This window comes from Simochromis diagramma, unplaced genomic scaffold, assembly GCF_900408965.1.
Source record: "Simochromis diagramma unplaced genomic scaffold, fSimDia1.1 OVJJ01000371.1, whole genome shotgun sequence".
Taxonomy (NCBI): domain Eukaryota; kingdom Metazoa; phylum Chordata; class Actinopteri; order Cichliformes; family Cichlidae; genus Simochromis; species Simochromis diagramma.
Window position 1 is genome coordinate 562,049 of NW_024386920.1, and position 11,568 is coordinate 573,616.

Here is an 11,568-nt window from a genome sequence, read left to right on the forward strand (position 1 = left end):
CTTAAATGTTGCATGTTTGTTGGTGCCAGATGGGCAGGTCTGAGTATTTTAGAAACTGCTGATCTGCTGGGATTTCCCCACACAGTCACCTCTAGGGTTTATAGAAAATGGTCTAAAAAGAGAAAGTATTCAGTGAGCAGCACTTCTCTGGACAATGGCTCTTTGGTGACAGAGGTCAGAGAATGGCCAGACTCTGTTGAGCTGATAGGAAGACAACTGTAGCTCAAATAATCACTTGTTACATGGCAAGGCATGCAGAAGAGCCTCTCTGAAAGTAAAATGCAAACCAGATGGTCTACAGCAGCAGAAGACCACATCGGGTAAACAACATGAAAGCATGGATTCATCCCACCTTGTATCAGTGGATCACTCACAGTGTACCCATCTTCTGATGACTGCTTCCAGCATGATAATGCACAGTATCACAAAGCTTAAATCATCTGAAACTGATTTTTTAACTTGAGAAGTACTCAAATAACCTCCAGTCACCACATCTCAATCCAATAGAGGATCTCTGGGATGTGATGGAACAGGATGGACGTGCAGTCAAAAAACAAAACCAAACAGTAGCAACTGTGTGATGCTGTTGTGTCAATATGGACCAAAATCTGCAAGGAATGTTTCCAGGACCTTTTTGAATCTGTCATGAAGAATGAAAGCAGATCTGAAGGCAAAAGGCAGTCCAACCTGGTAGTAGTAAAGTATACCTAATGAGTTGTCCTATAAGAGTAAATTGCTATAAATACATCAAAAACTGGAGGCTAAGTTCATTTCCCCACGGTTCTGCTAACCACTCACACATGTAACTCGACTTTATCTTTGCATCCAGACCAATAAGTTGTGCAACACATCCTGCAGATCCACTTCCTCTCATGGACCGCACACGTTCCAAAAAACAAAACAACCGAGACCACAGTTTTATGTACAATATGTACAACATTTATTATAATTAATATATAAAATAGACAATGTACTTAAATTTTCACAATAGAAAAAATACAAGTAATAAATAGAAAGACCATTTCTGTTTTGCAGGTATTATAAAACATCCAGCAGGGTTTGACAGATGTGAGACGTTAAAATATAGAGAATAAATGCTTTGCCACACTAATACTCATATATAGCTAAATATATGCCTCATATCTTTAGGAGTTATTTGTCAACACAGTTTCATGTGTTACCATGCCTACTTAATATATTATATTGCTAGCACTATTCAGTGGCCTAAACTCCCATGAAATTTAAGCCTGCTGAGTGAAACAGGCCTACGTCAGACGGAGGCTTTTCAAGTGAATAAAACACCATCTCTATGCACCTTCTTTTCCAGTCTGCTGTGCCTACTTTCTTTCTCCATCATCAGTCTTCTTCTCAACCCTCCACTCTCACCCTCGTCTCCATCAGTCTTCTCTCTCTCTTTAACCTCCTGTGTCTCTGTCTGCCCCGCCCATTCAGAAATGACCTCAATTTTTTTTTCTCCGCACAAACAACATACGATTCATCTTAGAAAAATAATGTCCCTCCAAGATATCCACGACGACGAGCTAGTACAAACATTGCAAAAATATACGTAAAACACACATATACACGCACGCACGCACACACGCACACACACACACACAAATCGTCATACATCAATATGGCCATTGGCTTTGAGCATATTTCTACACAGCTAATAATCAAACGTTTTGTAAAGTAATCATCGTCGCCACGCAGCACAATAATTAGACGTGAGAATATCCTCAGACTAGTCATAAGTACTTTTTGAAAACATACAGAACATCACAGCACTCGTTAGCTTGTCTTGTCATAATATCTACTTTTAAATACAAATAAAATTTAGAATATATAAATGTCACTGAACATTTGCGTCTCTCAGACATTACAAACAACACAACAACGGGAATGTTTGCAGAGGATTTGCATCGACTTGAGCGCAATTCCTACCAGACGTGATTCTATTTCCACACATTCGTTTATTCAGTTATTTATTTAAAATGACCAACATCTTTCGTCAGAAAGAAGAAGCCACTGACGTTGGACTTGGCCAAACTGCTGCACGGCAGTTTTTATGAAACGAGAAATTTGGGATTAAAGCTTAGAAAGAGATGGAAATCCACAGAAATCACAATGAGAAATAAGAAGTGAGTCGTTTCAGACAATCAGGAGGACTGGTGAGCTCCTTCATACACTGAAGGCACTGCATTAATGTGAAAAATGAGCACACATATAATACAGAATTGTCTTTTTGGACTGGTGAGACCCCCCCCCCCCAAAAAAAACAAAAACCTGGAAAATCTTAGTGAATCGCACAACTTAGAGAAATTCACAATGCACTCAGGCAGCATTTCTCTGACCGTTTCTGCTCCCAAAAGTCTCATGACTAAAGCAGCTAGAGAGCCATCAATGGAAGGAGGCGAAAACAGATTCGATTATCCCACCGGCACATAAAGTGACATAAAGGGTGAGAAACTGCATTGAGAGGGAAGAAAAGGAAAAAAAATAAAAAATACAGGGGGGGTGGGAACACGAGGCTGAGCCAAGCTAGTGATTTCAGACTAGACGGCATTATGGAGACCGAGGAAGCTCCACCCTAGCATTTTGCTGTTGGTCAGGTGCCATAAACGGAAGCAGAAAGGCACCCCAGCCTTTAAGTAGCATAATCAGGCTACACCAGCCTCGCTGTGGGGGTTTGCTGAGGACTAAAGGTGCTCAGCAACCCTGTTTGGCTTGGTTGGGCTTCAGTCGGAGTCCCCGTGTAGCTCAAGGGAAAGACTGTGAGGGTTTTTTGTGCATAAATATGTGCGACGCCTTGTTCACATTAAACAGAATTTGAAACTTTGAGTGCTTCAAGAAAAAAAAAAAAAAAAAAAAAAAAAAAGATCACTGAGTAAATCTTACTTGACCAGACTGCTGTTTCATGGAGGATCATCAGAGGACATCTCTATCAAAACTACAGTACTGAACCCGTTTCTGTTTTCTTGTTTGTTAGAAAGGTGATCATAGCTGTGATCGGATTTCTGTCAATTGTAATGTGAACAAGGCGCTTAGTATTTTCCTATTATTACAAGTCATCCTGCTCTCCTGCCTGCGTGAGTATTAAGGCCCGCAGATGTGTGCGTGTTTGCATTGCAGGCTTCCCCGTCCCCACCCCGAATCCCAAACCCCAGTCTGGTTTCAGCATCTCCTTCTAGGATAGCTCGTGCTCCCTCTGTGGCTGAGGCTGCTGCGGACTCTTGACGATGGTGATGACCGAGGCGGTGTTGAGGCGAGGGGCCGTCGCCAGCAGGCTGCCTCCTCCCGCTTCCAGACCCCTGGCGAATCTCTGAAGCGCAGCCAGGCGTGCGCTGAGCCCCTCCAGCTCCTTCCTCATGCCGGCGTTCTCGGCTCCGAGCCTCTCCACCTCTCTCTGCAGCTCCATCTTCTGCTGCTCCAGGGCCTCTCGCTGAGACACCCGTTTGACCCGGCAGCTGGCGGCATATCCCCTGTTCTTTAAGGTGCGACGCCGCTGCTTCAGCTTCTGAATATCGTCGCGGGAGAGGCCACGCAGGTGGAGATTCAGCTCTCGCACCGACAGGGACATTAGTTCGCTGTCCGACAGGAAGGGCACGTTCTCGCCGCATTCCTGCTTCACCTGAAGTAAAAACAGGAGGAAACAGGAAGAGAGGAAGCATTTAAAGAAGGAAGAATGAGAAAGAAAAACATACTTTCTTTTCTTCTTCCTTTTTTCAAAATGACAGTTTTCTCTCTTGAAAAACAAAACAACCCCCCCCTCCCCATGACTCTGTTTTATGTCTGGCTGTGTTTTACCTTCAGAGCTTTGCTGTTTCTTTCTGTCGTCATGGTCCAGTTGTCTTTGTTTTTTTCCCCTCCCCAAGCACCAGTAAAACCAGATACACACAATCTGAAGAAACAAACACAAACAACATCACATGAAATGTGGGACACTGTGCATTTTTGGTTCATAGCCTGCCTGACATTCACCATCCGCTCACAAGACATGCAGTCATGCACTACTGAAGAAAAAGGAGAACCTGCAGATCTTTCGTGCTTCTCCAAAGCACGCCGTCTCATTATAATTTGTGGTTTCATGTGAAAGACAGGGGAGGTTTTGAAAGTGACATGCCTTTCTCTGTTAGCTGGAATTATCAGGAGGAAGTTATCATGTGGCTGCCCTTTGGTTGCTCAAAGCAGGTGTCCTAACCAATTCCCTGAGCACTTCCTCTTGTCAGCACAACACCAACGGTTCGAGGCCCTTGGCTTAAAAAAAAAAAAAAAAAAAACAACCCAAAAACTTGAATACGTGGTTTTTAAAAGGGACACTTTTTAAACAGTTAAACTTGAAAAATTACAATACTTGATTTAAAAATAAATATGTAATAAAATGTCTTAAAGAGTCTACCTAAGAAGCACAGGTTTCACACAGACTCTTATCAGGACTGCTACACGCCTCTCAAATGCCACAGCGTGGGATTAAAGTCTAACCTAAATGGGCCAACTTCAACTTCTTCCCCCACCTTAGTCACTCCTCGGTTGCTTATTTAAAAAACAAAACAAAAAAAACTCACTCAGCACTTCAGCTGGAGACATCTTTTTTTTTTTTTGTCTTTCCTTCACCCAGATCCTAATGTGAAAGTAAAGGATACAAATGGCCAAGTGGTCTGTTGACATGAAGGTACTCTGGGCCAGCTATACTGCTAAAACTTTTTGTATGATAATGTTTAATGAAGACCACCAAATTTCACTCTGACATCATGCAAACCATGGGGATTTTCCCATCTTACTTCTGCAAATTCACTCTGTTAACTTTCTCATTTATTGCAACACTGGATTTTCTCCTTATGGCGAATGTTCTTTCCCTGTGCTGCTCTCATGCTGTAGTCCAGAAGGGTTGAGAAAAAACACAGTAAACACAGAAAGCTGCATGTCATGACAGAGCGCTCACCGCTTACTTTAAGGTTGACCTTTTGGCAGCGTCTCTGATGAGCTAAGAGATGAGTGCAGTCATCTCTTTTTCTTTCTTCCTGAGACCCAGACTGATCCCTAACAACCTTTTAGCCTTTTTTCTCTTGAAAATCGCAAATCACAAAAAAGCAGTGTTCATTTTAATTATTTAAAAGACATTCACAGCTTTATTTAAATTGTGTCACAACAATTTTAGAAACCCCAGTTATATTGTAACTTTTCATCTATAAATTAGGCATAAAAGATACAGACCTGGTGCCTTAATGACTATAAAAAGAAGACTGCTGATGTGCTTAGACTTTACAGGAGACGACTTACATTTCCAACAAGTGAACCACAAACAAAACATAACCAAAAAGGGTCATTCGAGTTAAAATGTCACGTTTGATCTCTTTCACTCTGGGGGGAATCCCATTTTCTATGAATGCGTAGTCATAATAAATAAAACAATAACTTGCTGCATGGGCCTCCAACTCAGGCACACTGGATGGTAAAACTAAATAAGCTAAATAAAAAAGGCTGTTATGGCCGGACAATAAACAGCATTTCCCGAAATGCGTAGGAAGTAGAGGTTGCAGCAACAGCGGTTGTCCAACCAGCCGTCGGACTCCGGCTGTAAACCGAGGAGACCGCCGTTTCGTAAAGTCAGGGTGATTCAGCAATAAAGCTCTTGCTCAGCTCCACCAAGACTGCCGGTCAGTACAAATATAGGAAAACCAGGGGTGACCGCGTCTTTCTCGGTCAGTCCAAACAACACAGGATATCCACATTTGTGCCATACTATAAATACCCAGTTGGAGGACATAGTAGTTTTTGTTTTTTTGTCTTAAGTGGAAAGCAACAAGTCAACGCAACACTGCTAAACGCAAGCTATAGCACGATTTCAGAAATTCCACTCCCGTCTATCTTCAATACTTAATATACAACGATTAAATACCGAGTGGAAAATACAAGCCAGGCCTGGGACCTATATTTATTTATTTATTTATTTATCTAGCTGCAGTTAGCATCTAGCCTTACCCTTAAAGAGCGGGGCTGGACACCGTAGGGCAAATGTGCGCTATAGTAAACAGCTATCATTAGAGCCTCTTCCGACATCTAGCCTTTAATCCATTTAAATTGTATTTAAGCACACTTATGAAATAAGGAAGTGATAACCCCTTCTGGGTGTCAGTCTAGCCGAAATACAGACAGAAATATGCAAAGCGGGGCCAAATTATTCGTATCATCTTAAACATGCTAGTATGAACTGTTAGCAACTAGCATAAACGGTTAGTGACAGGCTAAAGGAGATTAAAGCCAGCTGCTGACTGCTCATTTGTCCTTGGTTGGTTACCCTGGTTGGCACGTCCCCCGGCAGATACCATTCCTCTAGTGCTCAGCTGTTACCACGAATACCGGCTAAACATTTTAATGTTTAGTATTTTTATAAAAAAGTAATGGTTTACCTGATGGCTCGACGCAACTCCGGCGACAAAATGTCAGTCCGCCTTTTCCCGGAATTACTCCGCTGCTCTCTGAGGTTGGATTCTTTCATTCATAAAAAACACAAGCGACAATGACGTCAGGGCTAAAGAATGAGGGCGGAGCCAAGCCCGCCCCCGAGACGTACTCCGGGAGGATGTAAACAAGGAATCCCTGAATCCCAGAACTTTTCCATGACCATCCCCCAGCTACTCTGGAAAGACATAACACCCTGGGAGAGGATTCAGAGTCCGCCTTTCCTAACACTGTCCAGCCCAACGACGCAGAAGATGTAAAATCCAGCAGAATTCAACAATAATAAGAAACTACTTCAGCTAAAACCCAACTTATCAAAAGCTATAACTTATAGTTAGGAGAAATTTCTACGAGCGTCTTTTCCCCGAAACACCGTCCTCTTAGCTACCTAATAATAGTAATAATAAAAGGTCAAATGCGTCTTCTTCTGGGTCCAATTTAAAGATTACTGATCCCTCCGTTTGTAGGGACATTACCGCCCCCTACTGGAAAACATGCGGAGAAGCACAATTGCGTTAAAAAACTTCAACATAAAAAGCAATTTGAAATTGCTTTGATTTCCAAACTTTAAAGAAATACTGTTAGTCATTGGTTGACATAAGAACTTTCTTTGTTTTAGCTCTTTAAAACATTTTTTCAAGACATTATATGACTTCATAATGACACAAAAAGATTAATACACTACAATAGATTTCCATATTACCAGTGCTGACATCAGCATAAATGACCTATATAAACTGCTGATGTCATCTTGCTGACGTCAGCCCAATGATCTATAAAATATTGCTGATATTGTCATGCTGACATCAGCAAGATGATCTATTAAAACTAAAGCTATCATAGTATTCATGTGTGGAAAATTGAGTTTAATAATTAATTTTTAAACTGCATCAATCTGTTGTTGCTTATTGTTACCACAGTGAAGGCAGGGAATTTTTTATTTTAATCATTTCTGTCTGTGTGCATGTTCGCCTACAGGGCCTGAGTCATAAACATTACATTTTTACATTCAGCAGGCTGACATCAGTGTTGTATTAAACCAGGCTGAGGTCAGTATGTTGTAATAAAAGCATCAAAGTTTTAGTTCAGCACTTGTCGTTCAGAAGAAGTTGTGCTCCGTCAGGGCTCTTATTTATTTCTTTATCTCCATCTGGTAAAATGTTATGTATTAGTCTTATAACAAGGACGTGACTTGTAACAAAAACAGACAGAGTGATTTTTGTTTTGTTTTCCCCATTAAATTAATTCAGGAACTACAATGATCCCATATAATCTGAAGTCTGTCAATATATTGTTTACTCCTGTCAATGTAAAAACTTTAACCAATTAAGTTCAGTTCTAAACCCATGGCGTTTACATTACAGTTTTTCTGAATTGCTAATACACTAAACCCCAATGTAAAAACTAAACTGTCAACTATGAAAACTCTTTCATCAAATCAATCCCACAGTTGCCAAAATCTTAAACACTATTCATCTGGTTAGGACACCATTTGCCAATCTGAATCTCCCATTTACCAGAACTTTAAACATATTCTCAAACACTTGTACCCAGAATTGTGCACACAGGCTACAGAAGTTAAACACAACTAACACACTGTTTTCATCATTAACACACTACCACTCAAAATTGTAATGTTACAACCTCTTCTTCTGCTTTTTGCTAGATTGAATACAGCTTCATCCACGAAGATGTATTCATAAGGCCTAACCATTGAGTCAAGCTCAAAGATTCTCTGTACACAACAAACTAATTTTAGTTCTGTAAATGAAATAGTATAATCTATACATGCGCTATGTATACAAGTATACTTATAACTAAATGGTATTTTGTTTAGAATTTAAAGACGGCCACATGAGGGTGGAAGAACACGCATGCACTCACAACACCAGGAGACACTTATTGTGGATATACAGACCATTTACCATTTTATTTATCATGGTCCGTCAGAAAAATGCAATTTGACTGCATGAAATGCAGCAAGGGAATATAGAAGACACCATACATTTTGAATCTAACAAAAAGGAGAAGAAAAGCTTGCAATGTCATAGGTCAGCGTGCCATTATTGAACTGCCTGGCCAGCGTGGTGGAAATGTAACTCTTCTCTGCTGCCATCAGCAGCTATGGGGTTCTCCACAGTCATGTTACTGTTGGGCCATACAACAACAAACTTAAAGCAACATTCCTGGATGGTCTACGGGATGCTTTGCTTGAGTAGAGAGATCGCGAGCAGGCAGAGCATCCCATATCATTTGGGCCAATGTGAGCTTTCACCGTGGTCCAAGAATACACAATTGGTTTCACAATGAGAAGCATTTTATGAATTTGTTTCTTCCACCATACTCTCCCTTTTTGAACCCTATTGGGGAGTTTTTCTCAGCATGGAGATGTAAAGTATTTAACCGAAACCTTTAAACACAGGAAAATCTACTTCAAGCATTGAATGGAGCATGTGGTGAGATAGGAGTGGAATCTTGCCAGAGCTGGATTCCGCATCCTAAACAATTCTTTCCTCGTTGCATTGCAAGGGAGACCATAGCATGTAATGTGGATGAAGTCCTGTGGCCTGACCCAGCACAGAGGCGTGATGCTGAGGCAGGATCAATTATCTGAATATGTTGTAAAAATATATAATTCTTTAATGTATATATAACTTTTTTTTTTACTGCAGTTCTTTTTGTTTTGTTAAAATGTGAGTGCAAGAATAAATGAATGAATAGATAAATATTATTTTCCAGCTATCTCACAGTGTTTTGTATTTATTTTTGTAGTGTGTAATCGTTGCTAAGTTGTTGCACATTGGCTGGTTTTGTGTGGCTTTTGACAGTAGTGGTTGATTTTGAGTAAAGTTAAAATAGTTTTGGGTCAAATGTTTGGTTTTGCAAGACAAGTTAATGGTTATGTGAGTGTAGCTTGAATTGTACAGTTTGTGTTTAGTGTTTTGACACAAAGAGATGAGATTTTAGGAAATTTGTTTTAGCAATTCAGAAAAACAATGTAATAATGTAATGTCAATGTAGTGTCTTCTGATTAAATTAATGTGCACAATATATCCAGTCTCTTATTTTCCTCTTCAGACACTCAAAATCAAATGCAACAATACAAACAGTTTAAGACGCCAGAATTAAACCTCTCTTCTATTTCGGATGCTGTACCATTTAACTTCAACACTTGATCTGAAATAATATCAAAAAGCATTTAAAAAATGCTGACAGTTTAAAGAAAGAATAAATATTCCACTGCAGTAGATTTGTAAGGCAACGGTCTGCTTTGAGGACTGATTTCTACTGTTTTTGTTTTAATCCACATCTCCCATCTCAGGTCAGAGAAGAAGGCTCCCTGTTCATTTACTTTCTGTTCCTTTAAGAGTCAATAAATATGGTAAACGACTCTGCTCTAATTATACATGACAGTCAGGTGAGGGTTGATCTTTCCACAAAAGAATGTTGCTGCTTTGTCTGTCAGTCAATTACAGCTGCTGTTGTAACTGTCTGAGAGAGAAGGGGAGGGGAGAAACCCTCAGTTCTTCCAAACAAATTGTACCAGCATATATATTATTTAATAAAGAAAGCATATAATGAAAGAGTATTGTTTTTGTATTAACATTGATTTTGAAACAAGATAAAAGTTATTAAATTTAAACTTAAATATAATAGCTGCTGGTCGACTGGTAGTGAAAAAGGCTCCTCTGGTGGCCTTTGGAGGCAGCTCAAGAAGCAGTAGCTGTTAATGGTCCTTTGTGCTGGGTTGAGGTGTTAACAGTCCAGGTGAGGTCTGATTTAGACACCCAGACTCCATCTGACTGAGGAAAAGAGAGCTATTGAGTGATGTCATGAGTGAGTGAAGTATGGAGACAGGGAGACAAGGAGGGATGTAATGAGTGACGGAGCTAGGAAGCAAAAGAGAGTAAGGGAGGGTGTGGACAGGGAATCAGTTAGTGAGTGAGTGAGTGAGTGAGTGAGTGAGTGATGGAATGAGTGAGTGAGGTAGGGAGAGGGAGAAAGAAGGAGAAAGAGAGTGACTGAGTGAATGAGTAAGTGAGTTAGTGAGTGATGGATGAGTGACTAAGGAAGGGTTATGTGAGCATGTGTGGTTGTGTGCCATCGAGTGAGTGCCATCGAATGAGTGAGGAAGTGATAATTGACTAAGGGAGGGATCTAGGAAGAGTGGAATAGATGAGGGATGTAGGATGCAGGGGACTCAGTGAGTGATGAAATGAGTGAGGGAGAGAAGGAGGGAGAGAGTGTGTGAGGGATAAAGGACTAAGGGAGGTCGATAAAGATGGAGGATTAAATGAGGGAGGCAGTAAGCAAGGGAGTGAGTTAGCAACGGAGTGAATGAGTGAGTGATAAGTGAGTGAAGAAATTAGTAAGTTTGTGTATGGGTGAGGGAATGAGTAAGTCAGTTAGTGAATGTGGGTGTAAGAGTGTGTGTGTTTGTGTGCAACTAGGTGAGTAAAAGAGTGAGGGATAAGTAACTAAGAGAGGGAGTTAAGAAGGGGGTGCTCAATGACGGAAGTGGGATACAAGGGCCTGAGTGAGCAATAATGATGAGTGAGTGAATTAGGGAGAGAAGGAGGAAGAGAGAGTGTAAGGGATAGTTGACAAATGGAGGTCAGTAAAGAGGGAGGAGTGAATAAAGGAGGCAGTCTGGTACTTAAGTGAAGCCTCGAACGGCGAGATACCTGTGGTGGACGAAGTCAGAGAGGTAAGTGGATCAAGTCGTCGGATTGTGAGCGGAAACACAACGGAGAGTGATTTCAAATTCTTGGTTGAGCCGTTCTGTTTGCCTGTTAGTTTGTAGATGGTAACCCGAGCTTAAGCAAAGCTTAGCTCATAGGGCAATACAGAACACTTTTCATACTTGCGAGGTGAATTGGGGCCCCCTTTCGGAGACAATCTCGACGGGGATGCCGTGCAGCCTAAAAACATTCTCAACTAAAAGCTTAGCAGTCTCAGCTATGGCATCTTGCACCAAAGATGGGCAACAAAGGAGAGAACATTTATAAGTCACTCACCTTTGCCGCTGATGAAAATCATGACGACTTCACCATCGTAATGAGGAAGTTTGACGAGTATTTTTTCCCTGCAGAGGAATATTGTACA

At 40.9% G+C, this 11,568-nt stretch overlaps 1 protein-coding gene across 4 annotated transcripts; it reads right to left on the bottom strand.

The window, feature by feature from the left end:
• Positions 1 to 1,032: 1,032 nt before the first annotated feature.
• On the bottom strand, positions 1,033 to 6,831 carry maff (v-maf avian musculoaponeurotic fibrosarcoma oncogene homolog F). 4 transcript variants are annotated; one of them, XM_040036751.1, is made up of 4 exons: positions 6,411 to 6,519; positions 4,124 to 4,257; positions 3,808 to 3,901; positions 1,033 to 3,631 (listed from the first exon to the last, which is right to left on the bottom strand). In XM_040036751.1, exons 3-4 carry the CDS (start codon positions 3,838 to 3,840, stop codon positions 3,188 to 3,190), a joined length of 477 nt encoding a protein of 158 aa, XP_039892685.1. In that variant the 5' UTR covers positions 3,841 to 3,901; positions 4,124 to 4,257; positions 6,411 to 6,519; the 3' UTR covers positions 1,033 to 3,187. The 4 variants fall into 4 exon arrangements, with proteins under 4 accessions (XP_039892685.1, XP_039892684.1, XP_039892687.1 ...); XM_040036750.1 differs by lacking the exon at positions 4,124 to 4,257 and having other exon boundaries at positions 6,411 to 6,831; XM_040036753.1 differs by lacking the exons at positions 4,124 to 4,257; positions 6,411 to 6,519 and adding an exon at positions 6,299 to 6,323.
• Positions 6,832 to 11,568: the final 4,737 nt, after the last annotated feature.